The sequence below is a fragment of the Typopeltis vanoorti genome, chromosome 9 (genome assembly GCF_054136105.1).
Source record: "Typopeltis vanoorti isolate ZY-2024b chromosome 9, IOZ_Tvanoo_1.0, whole genome shotgun sequence".
Lineage (NCBI taxonomy): Eukaryota > Metazoa > Arthropoda > Arachnida > Uropygi > Thelyphonidae > Typopeltis > Typopeltis vanoorti.
Window position 1 is genome coordinate 121,485,851 of NC_143557.1, and position 23,496 is coordinate 121,509,346.

At 33.3% G+C, this 23,496-nt stretch overlaps 1 protein-coding gene across 1 annotated transcript in view; it reads right to left on the reverse strand.

The window, feature by feature from the left end:
* LOC150103480 (uncharacterized) overlaps window positions 1–23,496 on the reverse strand; it is a 196,606-nt gene that overhangs the window by 132,256 nt on the left and 40,854 nt on the right. Inside the window, exon 2 of the mRNA XM_090398487.1 lies at window positions 10,399–11,281. Within this exon, the coding sequence (XP_090254613.1) occupies window positions 10,399–11,281 (883 nt within the window). The remainder of the gene's footprint in view (window positions 1–10,398; window positions 11,282–23,496) is intronic.

The window sequence follows — 23,496 nt, forward strand, 5'->3', positions numbered from 1 at the left end:
ACGAATAATAAAGTTACAGAGAAACTCATCTGAAGGTTTCTCTGTATCGGGGTCTCGCACAGGACAATGAAATTCATCTCCCATGTCTAAAGACTTGCAATGTTGGCTTTCGAACCCCGCAGCCGTTTGGGTGGAGAGCTGGAATGTTAACCAAATGGCTGAGAGTTCGAAAGCCAACATGGCCGTCTTTAGACATAAACCAACCAGTCCAGGATATGAGATGCGCATAAAAATATCTAAAAAAAAAAAGTTTTAAGGTAGAAATATTTCAGCATTATTTATTAATACAAAAATTGATTTAAATTCTTTCTCTTAAAGATTTATCCAAATGGTTAATTTTTCAGCTTTGCATCAAGAGAGAGAGAGAGAGAGAGAGAGAGAGAGAGAGAAAGTTAGGGTTCTTTGTGTCATGAATATAAAATGGACACGGGATAATATTTTGCGATAAGATTGCTGACTGAGTAAACAATTCTGTCTGAAGTTACAATGTTAATCATGTGGCTAAACCCAGTATTTATTTTTGCATAAGAAATGGGGGAAATAGAAGAGTCGCTATTTTTAATTCCGTATATTTTAACCATTTAAATTTTTTGGTGAGTTTATAGTTTCATAAATTTTCACACTGTTAGGCCAACTGATTTCCACGAACACAGCGTTGTCGCTCTCGATTCCATAGTTTCTTATTTATCTGCAATGTCTATCTTTTTTCTCTCTTTTTTTCATAAGTAAGTATTTTTCTTATTGTCAACAACTAATCTTCTTATTTCTAAACCTCAAAAAGAGGGATTCCCACTTATCTTAGACCTTGCTAATATTCTCATCTCAAGGTTAAAGCATTTACCAGCCAGCTTCCCCCTCCCCCCTGAATAATCCCATGAAGGTAGCCAAATCAAACTAAGACATTAAAAATGGCCACTTCTCAAAGCCAAAGCGCCCCAAGTGTTCCCGAAGATGATGAGCTTCCCTTTTATGTATAGTAAGAAGGATTAAACTACTAGTTTGCATTTTATTTTTGATATGATGAATGATGGTTTCTGGTATTCTTGATTTAATGTAGTGTAATATGGATAAAGTAATTACACATATGCATAATTTCTTGTTTGATATACTTCGGTATAATTAAATAATTTATAAAATGCTAAGCAAAATAGTTTCATTTATCTAATCCAGGATGGAAGAAGAATCTCTTTTTTTTTTCTTTTGAACAAAAATATAATTTTAATAATTACATTGAGATTTTGGAGCAGGCAAATCTTAGGCAAATGCAAGAGAAGGACATCATCGTGCGCCTCTAGTTTAGAATAAAAAAGCATTTTGTTAGATTATGATTTATACTTAAGTAGCACATATACAGTGGCGGCTCGTGGCTTGAAATCGTGGGGCGTGCTGCAACTTTCGAAATATATATACACATTGTAAGTACAGTGTACACGTGTTCGAATAAAATATCAAATTTATTGTAAAAAATTAAAGAAAAAATTAAACATGAAAAAATATTGTTTATTATCGATAAAATTATACAGTTTAGTATAATTCAAAAGTACTTAAAAATAAAATAAAATCCATAACCCCAATAATGTTCTAAAATAAAAACTATTACAAATATTATGCCTTTAATTGTAATGTCCAAATATTTGAAGAGACGAAGTAAACACGATAAGCACTACGAACACTCTACTACTGTCGCAAACTGCGGAACTGCGCGACGGACAGTGCCGCATGAGCTAATAGCTCGCATCTCACTATGACGTGCATATGCTTGCACGCGTTGCAATATGACACTGTGGTAAACACAGTGCTGCTAGCGCCCTCCTAAGTGCTACAAGATGGATTTTTATTATTTTTTATACAAAATAAGAGAATTGTATAGGACTGTTGATGATAAAATTAAATATTACAAGCAAATATAAATAAATTAATAAATATATTTATATATCGAGTAAAATTGGGGGTGCTGCAGTTCCGCAGTGCCTATGTACGAGCCGCCCCTGTATATACAGTATATCAACTGAATAGGCATAAACATGTGGATACTTTCAGTTTAGTTACTAATCACTTATTCAACCAATCTTAACCTTCTTTTCTTTTTCCCGGCTTATCAGTAGTTTAATAGTACCGGGTTTAATCTGTGTATGACACAATGTTACTTTGGGAGCATCACAAGTTGTTTGAAGAAAAGGAAGCTAATCCATCTCCGTGTTAATGATACTCACACAGTGAGATAAGACAGCCGAAATATAAACTTAAAGACTTTAGTTATGTTGTCCTAACGAGATTCCAGTTTTTTTTTTTAATAAAAGAGAAAAAAATATGTCCCTGTAGCTATGATGTAACATAGACGATAAACTGGTTTAACTTCGCTGAAGTAGAATGACGGATTTGTTAACCTGTTGCTAATTATTCTCAAGAAGATTGGATATTTAGAATGATCCCTGAGGCGATGAAAGCTGTGAAGTGTGATTATATTCTGTCAGAGTTGCTTGGGTTGCCTGGCTGGTTTGTGTTCTGAAGGAGATAAAAGTCGAGTTTCTCGGGAAAGAAAAAAAATTAATAAAAAAGCATTGGTTAAATGAGTAACGTCGTTAATACCCCAAAATATTTTCTGTTTTCCTAATAAAGAGGTTCTACATGAAACGTATGCTTTTTTATAGATTTTTATTCGCGTATTCCCAGCTTTTATCCATCCCAAACACAATACAGAATTACGATGATGACGTCAACACTTTGTTGGATAGTAATGGTGTCAGAAATAGTTTGAATTTAGAAGCACTTTATGCGAAACCTGGTAAACCACGTATTGAAAATATACCAAGTTTACTGCACATCGTTACTGAAGAAAGTGATTTTCCTTATGTTTTCTTACAAACGTTTGATGCTGTCCATCCGATAGTCCTCTAATGTATAATTCATGTGTTGTTTTTCGATCTGTTTCTGCAGAGTGACGCATATTTTGATGGTTCAAAAACATCTGCCTGAGATAGCAGTAGACCGTTATGTCCATGTCTTCATCGAATAGAAAGGTTTAATCAATGAGATCTTCAGACTCTTGAAGAAGAGAAAAAAAAATTACAGTCTTTCCTCTTTCTCCTTTTCTAAGTAAGAAAAAACTACATTTATACGTGTCAACTGTATTGAACTGATTGCCGTCAGATGGCGCTTGTGTGTGTGTGTGTATGTATAATGAATCAATGTAATCACACAAAGAGATAAAGCATCATTGAATAAACTCTAGAATTAAAAATAATCTACTTTATTGCTCTATTTATATGCCTGATTTTGGTGTACAAGAGAGCAGCCAATAACTTAGTCCATGCTGCTTGACATGGCACTGTTTCTAATACAATACATACACTATGAAAAGCAAATGTCTCTCAATGGTAACCTGTACATCTATTCTTTCTACAAGACAGACCTTAACTAATTATACAAATTGGCAATGACTAGCAATTATATTACATATGGTAATGGTTTTGTAAATACAGTAGATAATAAGGTTCTAAAGGACAATGCTAAGAGACAATCTGTAGAATTTATAAATATATATAAATATTATTAAATCTATAATAAATATTTTAAGTTAATAGTAGACCCTTTTTTTTTGTCATTACTGTCCTCGCGGATATACATAACTAGATTGGTATTATTGGGTCTCAACAGTTCTTTCAATATAATGAAACAATCCGAGTGTGGTACTGTCGACAACAGCACCACCTCCCACAAAAGTTGGAACTACCGAATTTCATAAATACATAACAATATCAGCTCATTTTTACACAGACAGTATTTATTTGCACCCTTTATCACGAGATGGCGCTGTCAATAGAGCTGTGTATATTGTTGGAACACCATAATATAATAGAGTACATATTATAACATATAAAAAGCCAATTTTGAGTACTATTTCAGGACTGGGAAGTCAAAGTCATTAAAGCAGATGTAAATTAGAAGGCACTCAAGCATTATATTATTTTTGTACTTTGAAATTAAGATGATTTTGGTTGTCTTTTCTTGTAATTATATTGTTTTTTTTGTCTAAACATTTCTTTTTCCTTAATTCACTACTATTTCCAACATGAAATAGAAACAACCCATTATAATTCATAATTAAATAAATATAAAATAAAACGTTAGTTATTAAAAAAGAATATATTTTGATTCCACAATATTTTATAACTAAATTCAGAAAGAAATTTAAAAAGTTTCGAAATTTCCAGAGAGTTTATGAGAATATAACCTTCGATATCAAAATCTAATACTGATGGCTATTTTCTCATAAGTTCTCTGTTAATTTCAAAAAGGTTTAAATATTTTCTAGATTCTGTTATAAAATATAGATGGATATATAATATTCTCCATTTTTTTATTTTAGCTTTATCAAAATAAAGCTTTCAATTCTATGCTTTTATAAAAATATGATTTTAAATTATTATTATGCGAAATATTTAATTAATAATTTATATATAAAAGTCCTTTTCCTCCCAGTCCTTTCGTTCGTGAATGGAAATGCATTTAAATGTTTATTGAAAATGAAAAAGGATTACATAACATTTTTACAGAAGATTTTAAATATATTTTTTTTCTACACAACATAAATAAAAGAATAGAAACACACATCAAGAAAGAAGTGTACCCTTTCTTTCTTAACAGTTTATTCTCCTGCAGTAATAGGTAAGATTGGATGTGGTATTAGTCGATTTATTAGCCTTGAATGAAAATTAAGTGGACATAACTTTGAAAAGCTTTCGTTGACCTTTGTTAGCAACGTATACAAAGACATAAAACTACTTTGCTCAACTATGCTGAATGCATAAGACGATGATAACTATAAAAAATGGGCCTGACACTCCAATTCTGTCTTCTGTTCTCCTCCAACAATGTACTGAGAATCAAAATGCTTATTTCAACTATAAGTTGATATAAAACCCTTTAAATTATGTAATAGTTAAAAGATATACTTTGACTAGTACAGTTTGCTTACCGTAAGCAAAGGATAGCAAACAGATGGCAATCATTTTGACTTAGTTGAAGTCATATTTCAAATAGGCTGCATCAGTAAAACAATATACTATTTAAAGTGACTTTCCTTTCTCATTGCTAAGATTATTGCAAGCACATTAACTGCATATTGCTATATCGAGAATACTTTGACCTCAAGAACCATAATATTGACAAGTATTGCTTCAGCTAAGTACTTTGATATCAAATGAGAATGTTTACATTTGAAATAACAGCAACAACGATATAACTTTCGACACGATCAAATAAAAACATGCACCAGTTCTATATAAAGCCATTTTTCCACTTAGTCTGTAACAGACTTTTATCTAATATAAACAAAGTTTTACCAAAACAAATGATATTCATAAAACCATCGTTAAAATCATTGGAAGACATAGTATTAAAGAAAATACAAAAAAAAGGAAAGACACCATAAATAAAATAAAAAATATAAAATATAAATAAAAACCACTTGCACTTCAAAATATAATCATTTTTAAATTTTAATAGTTTCTTCCTCATAAAAAAATTATTTCAGAACAAGATAGAACTCTTTGCATTTCGTTATTAATAAAATGTACACTACCTTCCAAAAGTATTAGGAACGCATTTTACGTCTTCTAGAAATGGAATTGATGTAGTGTGCTCTGTGTTACAAGCCATCAATATCATCCACATACACCCATCGTATATTTAAAGACATCAAGACGGCAAACGACCTCGACGTAAAAGAAGCAAGTATCTCTGACATCGTTAAATTTGTAAAATAAACACAGCTGTCTTGGCCAAAGGTAATGATAGGTTTGATGTATCGTAGAAACGACTAAAACGGTCGATAGATTGTAATTATCTGTAGTAGGAGAGTCGGTAATTGTCAAGTGAGTCATAGGACATTCATCTCGTCGCTTTCCATTCAGTTGAATGATTTTTCGAGGCGTCTTGAAGTTTTTCTATAGATAGGTAATAAGCTTATGGATTTCTGTTAGATGTAAGCATCGATGTAATGAGATTATTGCATCTTCTTTTTTTTCCAAAGAATTTTACATCTTTCGCTAAATGTCAATGTTCAGATGTGGATCTCAAGGAAGATTCCTTCACTTCTGGTATTAAACATAATTATCATTCGTCAATTTATGTTTCTAGAAGAGCCAAAATTGTAACGTATTCTTTAAATCGTTCCATTTCTTTTAAATCCTGTTTCGTTTAGCTAAATTGTAGCATGTATAAGAAGCATTAAATATCTCTCCTGCGTGACCCATTGAGTGTAACGAAGGATTGCAATTGCCAGCCACCATACTCGTCAATTTCGAAAGTGCTTCGGTATTTAGGATAAAAAAAAAAGGCAGGCAGACATAAATTCGAACTATTTTCTTCCTCCTTAATCCATGTCTGTTTGCTTTCCTAACTGTAATTCACAAACATCAAATAAATAAATATTTTACGTCTCCTAAATAAATATGCGATATAAAATCATGGAGTCTTTGTTGAAAGGATAAATAGGTTTCGTTCTTTTACCGCTAAAGGTTGTCTCTGAGCAACTTTTCAAAAAACATACAGGTATATATTTTCTCACATATAGTCTTCCATTAGTCTTATAGATAAAAACTATGTATATAGTTGAAATCTTTTTCCATGATAATACGATCATGGCTACCATATCGTTGTTCAGGGTTTAATAATCCCTTATATTCATAGATTATTGCTTCAGATACACTTCTATTGCTCTAAATATCCTATTTACATAGCTTGGTGTTATTGCTACAGAAATATGAGTTCATCTAAAGTGGAAAATAAATGAGTTCTATAGCGAAGCATCCTCAAATCATTCTCTCCGAATCTTTTGATACTATACAGTCATTATCCAACAAAAGAGAGTGATATAAATACCAAAATAGAGTGCTTATAATTATTTATATGCCTTTATATATTTCAAATCATGAAAACTGGATACTAGGCGGACAGATTTACAGAAGATAATTATTTTAGTACTATCACTTTTAGCATCATCATCATCATCATCATTTCCAAATTATAGCATCTCTTTTGAAGCATCATCTTATTAAACACATCATCTTCAAAGAAACATCTTTAGCTGAGATCATTTGCTAAAAGTATAACATTCTCAAGAATTCTAAAATATAATCTTTACTTAGAAGTATCGTTTTACGAGAATCATTTTATTAAACTAATTATTTTCTTATGCATATCACATTCTTAAAATGCATCAACTCCTAAGCAGTTTCATGATCGTTTGGGCTTCTTGTTCTTAAACGCCATTTTCCAAGAAAACGACATTTCTGAGAAGTTATTCCGTTTATAAACTAATTCTAGAAATAAATAACACTTTTTAAAAGGCAAATGTAATTGTGGTATAAGAATCATCTTCATCTTAGAAGTCTTATCTCATCTGAAAATGTCATCTTCCTAAGTAAACTAGAAATATCATCTAAAAATATTATTTGCTAAAAAGTATCATATTTCTTTAGATGTATCGTCTTCTAAAAGAATCAATATGTTAGATTTATCATCTAAAAGTATTATATTCGTAGAATATGGCACTTCTGAGAATACTCTTATCAGAAGTGTTATTTGATAATTATTTTTAAGTCAGAAGTGTTGCATTCTTAGGGCCATATTCTTCTAAGCTGTAGTCGTCTAAATTTGTCCTTTAAAATTGGTTTTATAAATGCATAATTTTCGAATAGTCATCATAGAACTGTTTTTGATTAAAAAGTATTGAACATGTAGATAACGTAGATCATCTTCTCATAATCACCAAATCAGAATTTTGTTTTAACTTAAACATCATTAATTCATGCATATATGCATGATAGATAAAAGTGACAAGGATCATTTGCTAAAAACAACCCGATAAATCTCTCATTATGCCGAATTCTAAATGGAAATATTCAAGCCGATTATAACGGCACTCGTATAAAGCCATACGCTATTTGTGAAACTACTGTAAAAGCATTTTTGATTCAGCCAAAGCATAACTATCCATTTGCTCATATATTAATCACCTAAGTACAATACGGTGCCATTAAATATTGAAACGCATTGGTCTAGTTGCTACAACACTGACTCTATTTTATTGCAATCAAAGCATGGTTCGCGACTTGTTTGTGACAGACGCCTGCGTTCTCTGGCGCTGGCAACACGTGGGGCTAAAAATCACACCAGAAGTCGTTAGGTTTCGAAGCCAACATCATGGTTTGCTGGTCGTGCGAAAAGTTGGCTTATCATACAGTAATTACCCCGCTTCAGGGAAGCTACATAATCAACACAAGTGGTAGCTGACTTTATGATTGCATTTCTTTGCAAAAGAACTGCCGTACAATTACGAGAAATTGATGACCTTTCTGTCGTTAATTTCTCATTATTGCTTCAAGAATACCAGATGAGCTTATTGTTCTTGTTATTGTCCTTTGGACCAAGAAGACGTCCAAGATTAAAAGGAAAATACTGATCTTTTCGCTGTTTGTAAGCAGTTACAAGTTCTTAATGTTTAGTTTCTATACGATAAAATTTCGAAAATTAAATTTATAATCGAATATTTAAGCAAACTGGAGATTCTTCTTGGTCGCATATTATTTGATGTATTTTATAAATGAGTATCCAAATCAATTCTTTTGAGTTTATATGTTTTCTACTTCAAATATAATTTAAAACTGAAATCCAATAAACAATTTTTTTTAAAAAAAGTATGAAACTTTATTAAAAAATCATATTAATCCTTCCGTAAAAAAATCCATAAAAGTTATGTTAACATAAATGCAGAGATTGTAAGGAAAAAAAAAACTGTGAAGCTGTCTGAAATTCACTTTGTTTCGAACAACAATGCAGATCAAATACATGTACATACTTATAATATATAAATATATAAATATTATTATTTATTTATTTATATACAATTCTAAATATGATGTTGCTAAATATCTACAACAGTTAAAATACATAAAATAACAAAAAATAAAAATAAACATATTTAAATAAATAAATAAGTAAATAATATATAAATAAATACTTTGTTATTGTAAATATCTTGTTTACATACAATATTTGAGCCATGATTCAGCGTTATAAATGATGATAAAGGACATCTACATTATACGGTGGAACATATTCATTGAAATAAATTAAAAAATAAATATATAAATATACAATAAAAATAGTCATGAGTATATTACATCCCCTTTAAGATATAAAACTTTATTGCTTCTAAATTACTAGTTCAATTTTAATACACCCTTTAGAATCTGATATAATACTAATTCATTAGTTCTGGTGTTGTGAAGATCGGTTTCCATTTGTTGTAATAATATGTTTCATATGTTTTAGACGATAGAAATAGAAACAATTCGAAAACTAACGTGAATGTTTTTATATGACAACTTGAGTAAGCTATAAGAAACATTTATGAATTTTTATGAAAAAGGTACAAAACGAAGAATATTTATGAATTTGGTAGGATAAGAAGCGAAGTATAAGGATAAAAACACGAAATTAATTAATTGTTGAGATTTTATTTTCAAAAATGCGTTGCGGGAAGAATGTAGAGCACTTTTAACAGTTTTATATTAAGTAATGAAGTATATACTCCTCAAAATCGATTCATATTTAATTTTAATGTTGTCAATCTATAATTAATTTCTCTCTTCAATATTTAATATGAAAGAAATTCAATAAATTTTAAATCTTAAGGTTAATATATTTATTAATGAGATTACGTTTAATCCCACAATTGGAACTAAATTCGAATGGCGTTGTGAATATTCCAAATATTACTTTATTTTTATTTTATTGTGAGGGATTTCTTTTGGATTTTAATAGAAATGTTGGATGCAGTTTTAACAGACTTCTTAAAGCAATTCCATATTTTGTACTTCTTAAAGATTACTCGTTAGTGTTGTCAACTAAAATCATCTTTACAGAGGTATACAAAGCAAAGGAATTTTGCGTAACAATAGTTCAAACAGTAATTCTATCTCAGAAAGTGAATAGTCGCTTCATCTGTCGTAATCATCTTCGGATTTCTAAATTTTCTTCTGATAGGAGCAGAAAGTACTCCACGATTTTCCATGGACTTGATTATTGCATATTATTTCCCTAGAGCTATGCAAAAGGATGCCTACAGCGATATTCTATCCTAGCAAATAGACCAATAATGATGCCACGTCTTTCCTTTGTCTAAAATCAAATAAACAGCTATTTTGAATATACAGCAGAGCAGTTCGCTTCTTATACGTTTTCCTTAACTTATATTTTACATGAGTAGAAGACTAGAGATAAGATTATAACTGCAGTCATGCTGAATCACAATAAACTCTTCCAGCTCTTAACTCCACTATCGTAGAGTGAGTTCAAGAAAGCATGTATTGGAAACAGGAGATTACTTACTCCAAGTCTGCGATGAAATCTTCTTCTTCTTCTTCTTTATCAGCGACCGGGTCACAGGTTTCTTTGAAGCAGGAAGATTCGTAATGTTTGTTTAGATAAGACTTCAGCGCGAATGTCTTATTGCATCTGTGACAGCGAAAGTGTTTAAAGGCTGAGTGTGTTTGCATGTGTGCCCGGAGATTCGAACGGTCAGCGAAAGCCTTCCCACAGTGAGCACAACCGAACGGTTTCTCTCCCGTGTGTGACCTCATGTGACCTTGCAGCAGCCACGGTCGGGAAAAAGCTTTCCCGCACACTGCACATTTGTGACTGAGGGTGTGTGTTAACACGTGCATAGACAAGGCTGGCATGCTGACGTACACTTTCCCGCAAGTCGGACACTTCTTGGCGAGCTGAGAATCCGGACTTCGGTGGGTCTGCTTGTGTCGCGAGAGGTTGGAAGAGGTTGCATACTGCTTACCGCATTCGGAGCACGTGTAACGAGAACGCTCCCTTCGGGGAGCTGAGGGATCTTTCCTGCGTCGAGCTCGACCGTCCGTAATTAAAAACGTTTCATACGTGTAGCCGACAGTTCCGCTGCCGTCGTCAGAACTGTTGGTGTCCGTCTGATGACCTTTGAAGCTCTCCGACGTTAGGCTTCCACTATCGTTGACGTGCGAGGCGTCGTTGGCGATACAGGAAGAAGAGGATGATCCCGAAGAGTCTGAAGAATTGTCGCTGTATTCGTCGTCAAAGACGATCCACGGCTCTTTCGTAGAATGGCCACTTAGGTGCGCTCGTTGAACACAGCGATCGACGACATCACTGCCCCCCGCTCTCCCTAGGTAGCCGTAATCCCTGGTGCTTCCATCGAAGGTGACGGTCGAAGAGTCGTAGAGACAGCCTGTGGGAATTATTGACACTTATGTCAGTACAAAGTCCTTGAGGAAATCCCGCTTTTGTTTGCCTTAAAGTCCCCAGATAACAGAGATAAATGACTACCTAGCTACTGCTTGAGAGTTATTACCGCCGGTATAATAGGTCAAGCTTTAAACCTGACAGCTGTAAGACATGCACTTTATCACAATTAAAGCTATACCCCTTGCAAGGGCGCTTCTCTGTAAAGTTAAAATGGGCTGCAGAGAAGCAGCCTTGTGGAAAGGATTACGATATGAAGCAAGTTTTCTCTGGAGGAAAGTAAACACGAGAAAAACTCCAGTTATTAGCAAACGTCTAGTGAAATAAGAAGTAATGGCACTTACAAAATAATAGTGGATGTATGCAGATGGATAATTTTGTTTCTAGACGAAAGCCTCACTAATAAGGATCAAATCACATTAAAATGGTTTGTCGTTTTTCGCTTTTGTTCAAGAGCCTCTTTTTTTTTTTTTTTTTTCAGAATGCAAAAGAAGTAAATATGAAGCACCTTTTAAGGGTGCATATGTCATAAAAAACATATCAATTTAACCATCTGCATACATAATTTTTTTAAATCTATTACTGCTTTCATTTAAACATTCTTTCGACATGTATTAAAAAACACAAGCATTAAATGGATAAAGAACATTTTCTCAAATAACACAACTTCAATAAATATTACACATAATCTACAATCTATAAACAAAAACATAGACACCTTTAATGGTTATTAAGTACTCATGACTAAGGAAACGCTGATAAAATAATGTAAATCAATATATTAAGTGATGGGGATGGAGATGATTATATATACGAAGTATTTTAAGTAATAAATTTATAAGGTCATCTATAAAATATAAAATATATTTTAATGAATTGTGTATGTGTGTGCGCGAGTGCTATTTTTGTTTATCGATGAAGTTGTATGATAAATATATCAACTTCAGCTTCATGTCGGATTCCAGTAACACCAGATCCTCAATCATGGGTTTGATATCGGATGTAGGTCATATTCAAAGCATTAAGGTTTGACAATTTTATGGTTTTTTTTTAAATATAATATCGTTATTTAATAATACATAGGATGAGATACAGCATCGCATTTAATCAAATACAAAATTAAGTTACAGATAGCAATAAAAATTATGCGATTAGCTGCCATTTCTCGAAACCTACAGTTTTTAAAAATCGCCATACAAAAAAAGAAATTGGCCAGTAAATTAATAAAGCTGATTAAAGCTAGGAAAACAACAGAATATTTTCAGACATTTCATTATTATTTTCTTAATCATGTTTTTTTTCGAGATCCCCATTCATGATGACAAAGTGCATGTTGAGAAACACTGATTTAAGACATTGCCATTTAATTTTTAAAATTTTAAAAACTAATTATATTTATAAATTGGAAATATTTTATAATATATTTTCAAAATATTTCGCTAGATAAATTTAAAATGCAATGTTATAAAAAAAAAAGAAAAGAAAAAGAAAAGTACTATTACAAGAATTTAAACAAATATATTTAATATAAGTTTAATTGAACTGTTTAATAATAATAATAATAATAATAATAATAATAATAATAATAATAATTTAATGAATATTATCATAAATTTCATATTTAAGACACTGATCATAAAGATAAAGAAATTTCTGTTTATTAGGAACAACACTTCGCCGAGGCTTTGTTTTTGTAATTTTTCTCTCGATGGCCATTTTCGAAAGATTGCCCTTGACATTCGCTGATAACATCGAATTAGAATCTTAAAGAAGTTAATGTCTTGCTTTATTAGAAAGAAGAGAATCACCTTCAGTTATTTTAATTTTTATGATAGAACACAATTTTTGATAGTTTTCTGTAATAATAGTTAATGTAAGTCAAATGAATTTACTTATTAAAAATAAACCGTGATGCATTTTGTTAGCAAGAGACACAATTATAAGTGTTCGCTTGCCATTGTGTCTGTAGAGCACATTCGAAAAAGTTAATCTTTACCTTTTCAAATCCACTCCAAAAGATTCGAAGGAATATTTATTTAAAGTTTTTTTAGCGAACTGGAATTAACTAAAGTGACAGATGGTTTTATTTATTTTTTAAACAGAAATCACATTTATTTTTTTTTCGACCGATGAATACTCTCAAACAGCAGATAAATACACTCTCCATATAACCTTAGTTGCCTCTATATTAAATTAGAGCTAACCTCACTCGCTCGTTTGTTGGTTTCAGGAGCATCGAGTTGATAATTTCAAACATTTCTCCTTGCATAAAATGGTAAGCAAGCAGAGAATTGGCCTTAATCCAAGAAACTTACTCTCCTTTACTTCCATCTCCTCCAGAGCAGTGCATGTTTGACGTATATTATGATATTCGTACGTGAAAATGACAGCCAACTGATGTGAGAACTGTGTGGAAACAAACACACAATTCTGAATATCAGAAATCTATGGAGACACTGGCTGCCTCTTCCACTAAGATAACACATATGATATGACAGAACCACGCCCACTAAGACTTCTCTCTCTCTCTCTCTCTCTCACACACACACATACACATAGACAAGGATGAAAACATATATGCTTAAGTTAGGACTATTAGTTCTATTAAATGATGAAAATTTGAAACTTTTGCTATAACTAATAGTCCTAACTTAACTGCAGAAACTGCACAGAGACAGATATGTACTTAGAGAATATATCTGATTTAAGTTAGAACTATTGGTTCCTACTAAATAACACAAAGTAGGCAATCTCCGTGAAGTACAGAAAAGGATGCCTATAGTGAGGAGAGACAGACAATTTCCCGCACGCATGCACGCACGCACACACGTGCGGTTGTGGTTATCAGCATCCTGTTAGTATTTGACAGTAATGTTTCCATAACAACTGTCACAAATGAATGAGGATAGTGGCGTAGGTGCATGAAGCACATAAACCTCACCTCTCTATTTATAGAAAAGCTAGTTAAAAAACCTAAACAGTTCTGTATCCATGACAACCGAAATGACTACACTGCACAAGTCACTGCCTCTTCTAAGTAGCTAAATAGGAGATTATCAATAGACAAGCGGAAATCCCCTGAGTCATTGTACTTAATTTAATTCACCTGTGCTAATAGAATGAATTCAATTTATGTGATTATCACAAGGTAGTAAATTCTTAGCTTTAAATGTTTCGAGGTTGGAAGTTGAAGTAGTGAACAGTTTCAATAAGCACCTAAATAAGAACAATTATTTCCAATATTCTGATAATTGATATCTTTATGTGTGACTTATCAAAAAAATAAATAAATAATAACAATGGTGAGATGTGATCATTGAAGGAATAAGAGGCTATGAGAAGAGTGATGACATCAAATAGATAATTTTTGCAAGGAAAATAAAGAAAGAAATGGAAAGTGAAAACGTCTATATCATCTCTCTCCAGTACTTCAATAGATCATGGAGAGAGAGAGAAATGAGTAAGATAAAAGGAAGTTATATAAAAAAGAGAGAAATAGAAGACGTAGACAGAGATATAAATGAGTACATTAAACCTTTAAATTATTCATCATGAATACATTGCAATATAGCACAAATGCTGATAAATGTCGTATTATCAAAATGGAGGCATCGCATTAACCTACTGAGAGACCGAGAAACCCATATGAAACAGAGTCATGAGGGTGGTGATCAATGTTGAGTCTGGGAAACACAGGGAGGTAGGTGCTGATCAATGGTGAGTCGATCTTTCAATTCTTTAAACCACAGCACTAGAAAATACTGCACGAAGATCCATTAGCTTACAGGATAGCATTCATCTCTAGGCAAACTGGCCGGCTGAGCAGTCGGGTAGGGAGAAAGGATGCATGAATCTGTTCGAGAGAGAGAGAGAAGGGGGATACAAAACAAGAGGGAGTTCAGCGAAAGCGTTCTCCTAATGCGTCTAAGAAGAATCAATAAGAAGAAAGCTGTAAGTTTTTGGTGGCTCTGATTTTCCTGCCGAATGTGTGTGTGTGTGTGTGTGTGTGTGTGTGTGTGTGTGTGTGTGTGTGTGTGTGTGTGTGTGTGTGTGTGTGTGTGTGTGTGTGTGTGTGTGTGTGTGTGTGTGTGTGTGTGTGTGTGTGTGTGTGTGTGTGTGTGTGTGTGTGTGTGTGTGATGAATAATTAATATTAGCGGGCTGTGTTGTTGATTTTCTCACAGCTACAGATCTGGCCTTTATCAAGCCTTTCATCTTATTTGCCACTGACAACAGTGGGCAAAATACCGCAATTTGTAGACGGGAGAATCTCGGTTTCGCTTCTTTCCCCCTCCCTCTTTTCCAATGAGTATTTGGCTGCCGGTAATTGCAAACATTCTTTGCACATTTTACTTGCCAGAAGAACGAAATGCTTCGTTATTTTTATGCGGTTCACTTAGTCAATTAACGATGGTTACTTGTTGCACAAAAACCTTGTTTTTTTTTTTTTTTTGTATGTATCTTGGGAATTATCTGAAGTTTTAAGCACTTAGCTCAATTTTGTAAATAATTCTCTTCTTGGTTTTTCGTTTCTGTAATTAAAATGCACTTAAAAACTATTTTAAACAGTCATCTATCTTTAGTATACAAATGATGTCGATTACAGTTGTTGTGCAACACTAGCACCATCTAGATTTTTTTAATTATGTTATTTTATTTTTATATTATTGATTTTTTTTTGAAAGTATTAATGGCAATATTTTAAAGATTTTTTCTATATTTGTCTATAAAATATGACTGGATCTATAATATTCTAAATTATAATTTATTATTGGTATTTAATTTTATTAGGTTATCTCAAATAAATTAAAGATTTTGATTTCGTACAGTAATTTTATAGGAAGGCATTGCTCTGTTTCAAATATAAGCGATATATTCATTTAATTCGCTGTTTCGTTTTAATTTTTGAACTCAGTTCTCTTTCTTAAAGAATTCCTAGGAAAGAGGAGATATTTTCAAAGATCGTTCAGAAAAGGGGGTTTTAAAATATCGGAGAACACTTATGGCCCCTGCAGCTGACCTGATCTAAAAGGAATCGACAAAGTCATCATGATGTGATGGATTGGTTTGTTTGGACCGCACACAGAAGGACTGCTGGGAAGTGGCGAATGTCGTTTCTACCAAAATCGATTGTTTGCTCTGGTTTTGTGTGGTCTCCTATTTCGTCATCCCCTTTGCTCTTTTTTTTTTATAGTAGATTGGAAAGCAAAGCTGTACTTCTGTAATAATCGACTTCAAAAGACAGATTGAAGCAAGGAAAGAAAGATAGATGGAATGGAATAAATGACAGTAAATACCTTCTTGTGTTTGCGGAGATATACAACTTCATGAAGAGAATCAAAGTTCTCAAGTCGAGGCCCAAACAGTCAACAAATCTCAGATTACCAGGAGATCCACATCTTCTGCTGACAGGGATCTGTTAGCCAGTGTCTGCACGTCAAAGTATTTGTGAAGAAAAGGATAACTACGCAAACTACGGCTCGTGCATTTTTCTGTGTGTGTGATTCATGTTTAAAAGTACCGAGTAGACTAACCGGTATAATTTGTAATGAAATTTAGTTTATTTCTCTAAAAAATAACTGTAGTGCTATCATGGTTTATCCTTAAAGACCAGGCGCAATTTGTGTGTATATGTGTAAAGATAGCGGTAGCACCTTGCCCCGATTTTTATGAAATTATGTACATGTTCACAATCTTCTTAAAAATAACTATTGTTTTTTGGTTGCAATCATAGATGGACGTAAAAAAATAAATCCGAAAATGATATGATCAGAAAGAAATCTTTTCCTTACAATATACAGATATTTCAATAGCTTCTGGAATATTTTTTCTCTCATAATTACATATTATTTATCTGCGCTTCACTAATCCTATATAACTATTAGTAGCTGTTAACCAAACGTAGTCTTGAAATCGCAACTGCTACTGCGTGATTAAATTACGCCTCAATTATCAGGGAGCGTGGTTCTCAACTATTGGTTATTATTGCAATTATCAATATTCAATAAAAATAGTTTCTAAAACAACTGAGTTTTTGCCATTCTGTCTTTTAACGTTTTTACAATTATCTCATTTATTTACATAATTTTCACTGGTTTAAATTTTATTTTTAATCTTTAGTCTTCTTTTTCTTTTAAGGTGTTAAAAGAAAATAAAGTTTATTTGTTTTTTTTTCAAGATTAATAATAATATAATTTTTAATTTTTATCTCGAATTATTAAAAATAAGTTATTTTTAAGTAATTATTTAAATTTATTTAAAATATTTTTAAAATTTTAAATATAGCAGTTAAATGTTTAAACGTTACATATCATAATAGAATTATCAAATTATGATGGCATTCAGCTTAACCACTTGTTGTCATGCGTGCCAATCTTGTGTTTAAAATACACAAATACCAAAAATATTTTTTTTAATGTGAACTAAAATATTATTCATTTTCTAAACACCCTTTTCATCCCATTAGACTGACGGGAGCCAAATATATATCCAAAAATTCAAAAATCTTATTGTTTTGAAAGACAAGCATGAATTTCATAATCGTTTACGCATATAAAGAGAACTAATCAATGCAAAAGTTTTTCTGCGCATGTCAGAAACTCAGTATAATATGGCCATTGCTGTTTCAGATATTAACATCTATGTAGATTTTACTCTATCAGCAATTGTATTTTTATGTAGATGCAGCTTTCTCTCTCTGACATTTAGACTAATGTCTTTATAATTTATTATTCATCTTGACTTCATCGTTTGTTAAATAAAAACCATCTCTATAATTCAGTAAGGAAAAAAAAATTATTTCTTCCTCTTCCAGTCTATTTTATTTCATATAAAAGTCGTTATGTTTCTAGAATGGAATCCAAGCGTAGCCAAAAGGGAAAGTGGAACAAAAAAACAGATACTCTTAACGACTAAACCAGGATAGTAAAGAGCAAGTAAGATTTCTGGAGATTGCACGCCCATATAGATGTATAAATAGAAGCTCTTCCTTCTGTCTGAGCTTAAAGTCCCATTACAACATCTTCCACCGGCTATATAGCTACTGGCCAGTACTAAAGCAGGCTTTTTATGCCTTGGAAAAGAACACCCAGCAGGGGGAGCTCTAGGAAATATCTGTTCCTTTCAATACCACGGGTAATAGTGACCGTAACGGGTGTTATAAAAACGCCAGGTCCAACAGGAAGAGTGATAAAGTTTTCTTAGACCCCTACACCTTCCTAATGCAACCTGTAGATAGCTCTGCTATTGATGTTTTTGGCAATCTCTGTGCACGTTTAACGAACCAGGTATATTATGCCTTCTCGAAGTATTTGATTGCGGCCGTAGTAGTAGTAATAGTAATAGTTGTGAATAGTAGTAGTAGTAGTAATAATAGTTTGTGTGTGTGTGTGTGTGTGTGTGTGTGTGTGTGTGTGTGTGTGTGTGTGTGTGTGTGTGTGTGTGTGTGTGTGTGTGTGTGTGTGTGTGTGTGTGCGTGCAGAAAAGAGAGACAGACAGACAAATAGACAGAGAGAAAGAGCTGGTCGCTTAGCTTGAAGCAATTCATTTTGAAAACTGTGACGTAGTGGAGTGTGTAAAAGATTTCGAAGCTCACCAAGCAACTGGGGTTTACAAAAAAAAAAAAATAATAAATAAACAACGGAACCAACGCATGAGCAACGCCTAAGGGTGAGGCCCAGGTGTTATGCGATATCTACCAAAGTTTCATGCTGTTGAATCGGGTTGTGGAGGCGCTAACGACAGCTTTTTCCCTCCAGGGAAATTTTCAAGTTTAGCTTCGTGTGTGTATGCGCCAACGTTGGCTGTTTGCCAGAGGTGATGATGATGATACAGGTAGTTGAAAGGTGCCTTTTGTGAACATATAATCTCGACCACAGAGTCCTGATACTCTTTCCTTTCGTTCGCTACCAGCACACATCAGTAGAGTCATTGGGCAAAAAGAAACTTGATAAAGAATCAGCACTTCTTAGTATCGGAGTGCTAAAATGCTATTTCAATGTCTTCTTTTCAAAATAAACTTTTTCAGCTTTTTCAAATAACTGTAATGTCTTCTAGAGACAGACAAGAAAGGGGGAAAAAAAGACATCCAAGTACATTTTCCTAATGTCGTATCGGTATTTTCCAGAAGGAAGAAATATCTAATGAAACGCTTCCGTATCTTCTGATAAAAAGGAGAGTAAAAACGTAGCGATGCCATCTTGTATGAAATATAGTCGCGAAGAAAAAAAAAAATTAATAAACTAAAAGTGTGTTCGAATTTTTTTCTCTGATGTTTGATTAATGGAAGTTGCAAGCGCCCCCAATCGGTAAAACTAAAAACATTTCGTGTAGCAAAGTAAGTTTACTGATGTGCAATAATCATAATCACTGAATCTTACCCCCCCCCTCTCTGAATTAATAATTTTGAAATGATGAATAAATGCTTTATCGTTCATCGATAGAGATGAGGCAGATAAAATTTTGATTCTCTTAATGCTTTTGTTTAAAAATATTTTTCATGGAATATCTAAGCAGAGATACGAAATAGAATCCAGCTTCTCAGACCCGTGTTTAGACACAGGTCTAAACACGGGTCTCAGATTCTCTAGGTGTAAAAGCCAAATGAGGTTCCAACCTTTTCAATAATCATCGCCTCCTGTGAGTCAACATTTTAGACGCCAACTTGGTCATGTCTCGAACTAAATGTTACCTTTCCACCTCTTCCGTACCTTACTAACAGTGCACCACCTATGAATGCTTAAGTGCTGCTCATTAGCACATATAAACAACTGTTTATTCTTTCTCTGTAGTTATTTATCTACATACAAAGCCGAAGTGACTTACGAGTAAATCACTCATCTCCGTTATAGCCTAAAAAATTTGCATAATAACATGATTGTCGCAGTAATGCGTCTATATTGCTTTTAAGCAATATAGACGCATTACTCTGACCAAAATGAACAATTAAAAATAAATATTAAACCGAAATGACCGAAGATACGTTAATATGATGCTCGTGATCTGGATTCATGATTCAAGTTCCAGCTGTAGTGTAGCCAACCAACAATTGGCAATATTATGACTGATCTCAGTGTTCTACCGCATGCATATAATAATTCGCCCAGAATAAAACATACTATACACCTCCACAATGGATTAGAACTTAATTCTTCTCACATGTACGAATAACGTTCTAGCGAGTTGGGTGAAGCAAGAATGCTTCTCATATTCCCCTTTGTCTGTAAAGGAAGAACTTTAAATGGAGTGTTTATGAGCTATAAGCTCTCCCAGTGAAATTAGCTGTGTTCAGCTGGACGTAAGATTGACTTGGGCCTTTTATATTTGTAGCTTTCCGCTTCGTTATATTCCGAATTTATTTATATTTTCACAGACTGACATGTGTGTGTGTCTGTAAAAAAAAAAATTGTGTGTGTGTGTGTATGTAGATGGGTGAAGCAAGAATGCTTTTCATATTCCCCATTATCTGTAGAAGAAAATCTATAGAGGTAATATAGGGCTGTAAGCTCTGGTCATGGTAACAACAATAGCCGAGCCTCGATTAGAACTTCATTGGCTACAGCCTTGCCATCCATTACCCTGATTAGTAAGTAAAGGGTAAAATCTCAAAAAATCGGACGATCTCTAGGCCACTCCATAGTGGGCGAAAGACCGTCCATGTCTCAGCGTTGGTTCCACTCATTGACGGCCGCCCCATCCTAGCACCCCGATGGGCTCCCCGACTCCTGAGCAGAACCGCTCAAATTCCGAGGAAAATAATTCACCGACAAGAACCCTTCAGCGGGCCCTGCCGGAGAACACCCTCCCCGGAGACTCAAGGTGCTCCCTTAAGGCAAAAACCCTAAGGGAGCGAACTCAAAAACTCACACCCAGGATAACAGCAACAGCCGAACCTCAGTTAACTTCCTTGGTTCAGCATTACCATCCATTACCCTCCAAGGGTATTGGATTGAATGAATCCAATCTCTCTCAAGTGTAATAACAATTAATTATTATTAATTCATTAGTATTGTATACTAGAATTGGTGTCAGAATTAATAGTCAAGTTTAAACCCTTAATTTAAATAAAAGTAAAATTATATATAATTTTTATACGGCATTTTTAATGTTCTTAAAATTTATATTATAATTCTAAAAAAATACTTGAAATAGATTAGTTTTTGTGTCTATTTATATTGAGAAGCTTTGAACTTTAGCTTAGCATATGTCTGCCACTAGATTTCAAGCATTAGGAAGAAACCAAACATTTTTTCCTCTCTTCCATTCCCATTCGAGTTAAACCAAGTTTAAAAGCCAAAATTCGAAAAAGTTCCTTTTAACGTATAGCTATTCAAGCATTCTCGATCGCTAAGCATCGAAGAATGTATCATGCTGCAATTTTGGTGCATCCCTGAGAAGTACCCGTATATATCAGGAACCAATGAGAACTGGCAACCCATTTGGGAGGTGATTGATTGGTATGTTAAACAGACATGAAGGAGAGCATATGAATGATAATCTCTCCCACTTTACTATCCGTCTTACTAATCCCTCCTGTATTATGCAAACTAATCCTTCTAGAACGAATCACTAATCTTTCCAAAGATCACCAAGATCCCGATCTTTCTACTCGCTTCTGACGCCCCACAGAGTGGCGAGAATGACAAACACCATCTACTGTTCCTAATACTTAACGATTTTTCCCTGGAGTAAGTAATTATTCCTTCGTCTAGCGGTGAATTCAGGAAGTGAGATTAAAGGAATTTGAATAGACATAAATTTGGTCGATTAAAATATAAAGTTACTATAATGATGTATTGATTTTGACTTACTGCAGACTTTCTTGTTCATAAAGAGATCTCACAATCGGAGGACGTTTTAAGAAAGTGGAACTTGAACTAAAAATACTTCTAATTTCCAGACACTCTTTTTCATAATTTATATCGTCATTTGCGCTAATTCACTCTTTTATATACTAAGATTAACCATATATCATTATCATATTCAAGCAATTTCTTTCATTAGTGATAAACGATCGTATTCTAAAACAACTGGAAAAAATAAAATTAAAAATGATGTAAAAAAGTATTAACTTAATGAGTTCGAAGATTCAAGAGACCAGTCACAATTAATATGGGATGATGGTTTACGATTAGCTAATAAGTGAAAGTTGTTAAGTCATTAGGCATAGTAAGTTAATTCGGAAATTCAGAATTAAACAATATTATTATAAAAGAATGGAGACTATTTTTTCGTGTTCTTTGCTGTTTTTCAAGGCTGTTAAAAAAAATACATTTTAATCTATTGCAAACTTTCCCGTTCGTGAAGCGAAATCTTATAATTGGACTACAACATGCGACTTAGAATTCAAAGTTAAAAAAAAACTATCAGGTTATTTTACTTTTAACTTTCCTAGTACTTACAAATCACATTATTGCTTTTCATTCTCGTTAAACATACTCAAACGACAGAAACAAACAAGAGAAAATACTAAACTAAAAAAAAAAAAAATATAATGACAAGGGAGTGAAACCATTTAAAATAACAGCCAGAAAATAATGGGGTGATAGTTTCAGAACAGCCAGTAGGCCGAAAAACTGTTGAGTCATTAGGCTTAGTATCGTCAATAACTTTAAGGGATTGAGAAATTCAAAATTAAACAACATCACTATAAAAGGGTGGGAAAACGATGCATTTTCTTGTTCTTTGCCCTCTTTAGCTACTAAACATTAAAAGAGGGCTTCCCAGAACGAACGTTTTCGATCCAAAATAACCCAATTTTCGCATCGATAATTTCTCACTTGTCGCCCAACGAAGCGATTTCATTTTTTTAATTAAAAAAAAAGAAGAAACGAATGATGCGTTGCTGGGGCCTGACTAACGAGTCCCGTAATGATCGTCGGAGTTGGGGAAAAAGTGGCAATCAAGGGAGGAGTAGAAATAATGGAACAGAACGAAACGATGACATCGTTGGAGAAGCATTATAAAAAGAATGAAAACCGGAAAACAGGGATTTCTTTGGAAGTGCAGCGTTAGTTAGCTCGATTTATCACAGCGGGATTGTCACTTCGCGGGAGGAATGCGGAGAGGCTGACGAGCCTTCTGTAATTAAACTGGTAGTTATTTATGGTATGATCCGCGTAGCTATTTGGCCTTTCTCTTTTGCACTTCTTCGATAGAGAGACAGAATGATGGACACGCACAGATAAAAGGAGAGAGATGAAAGA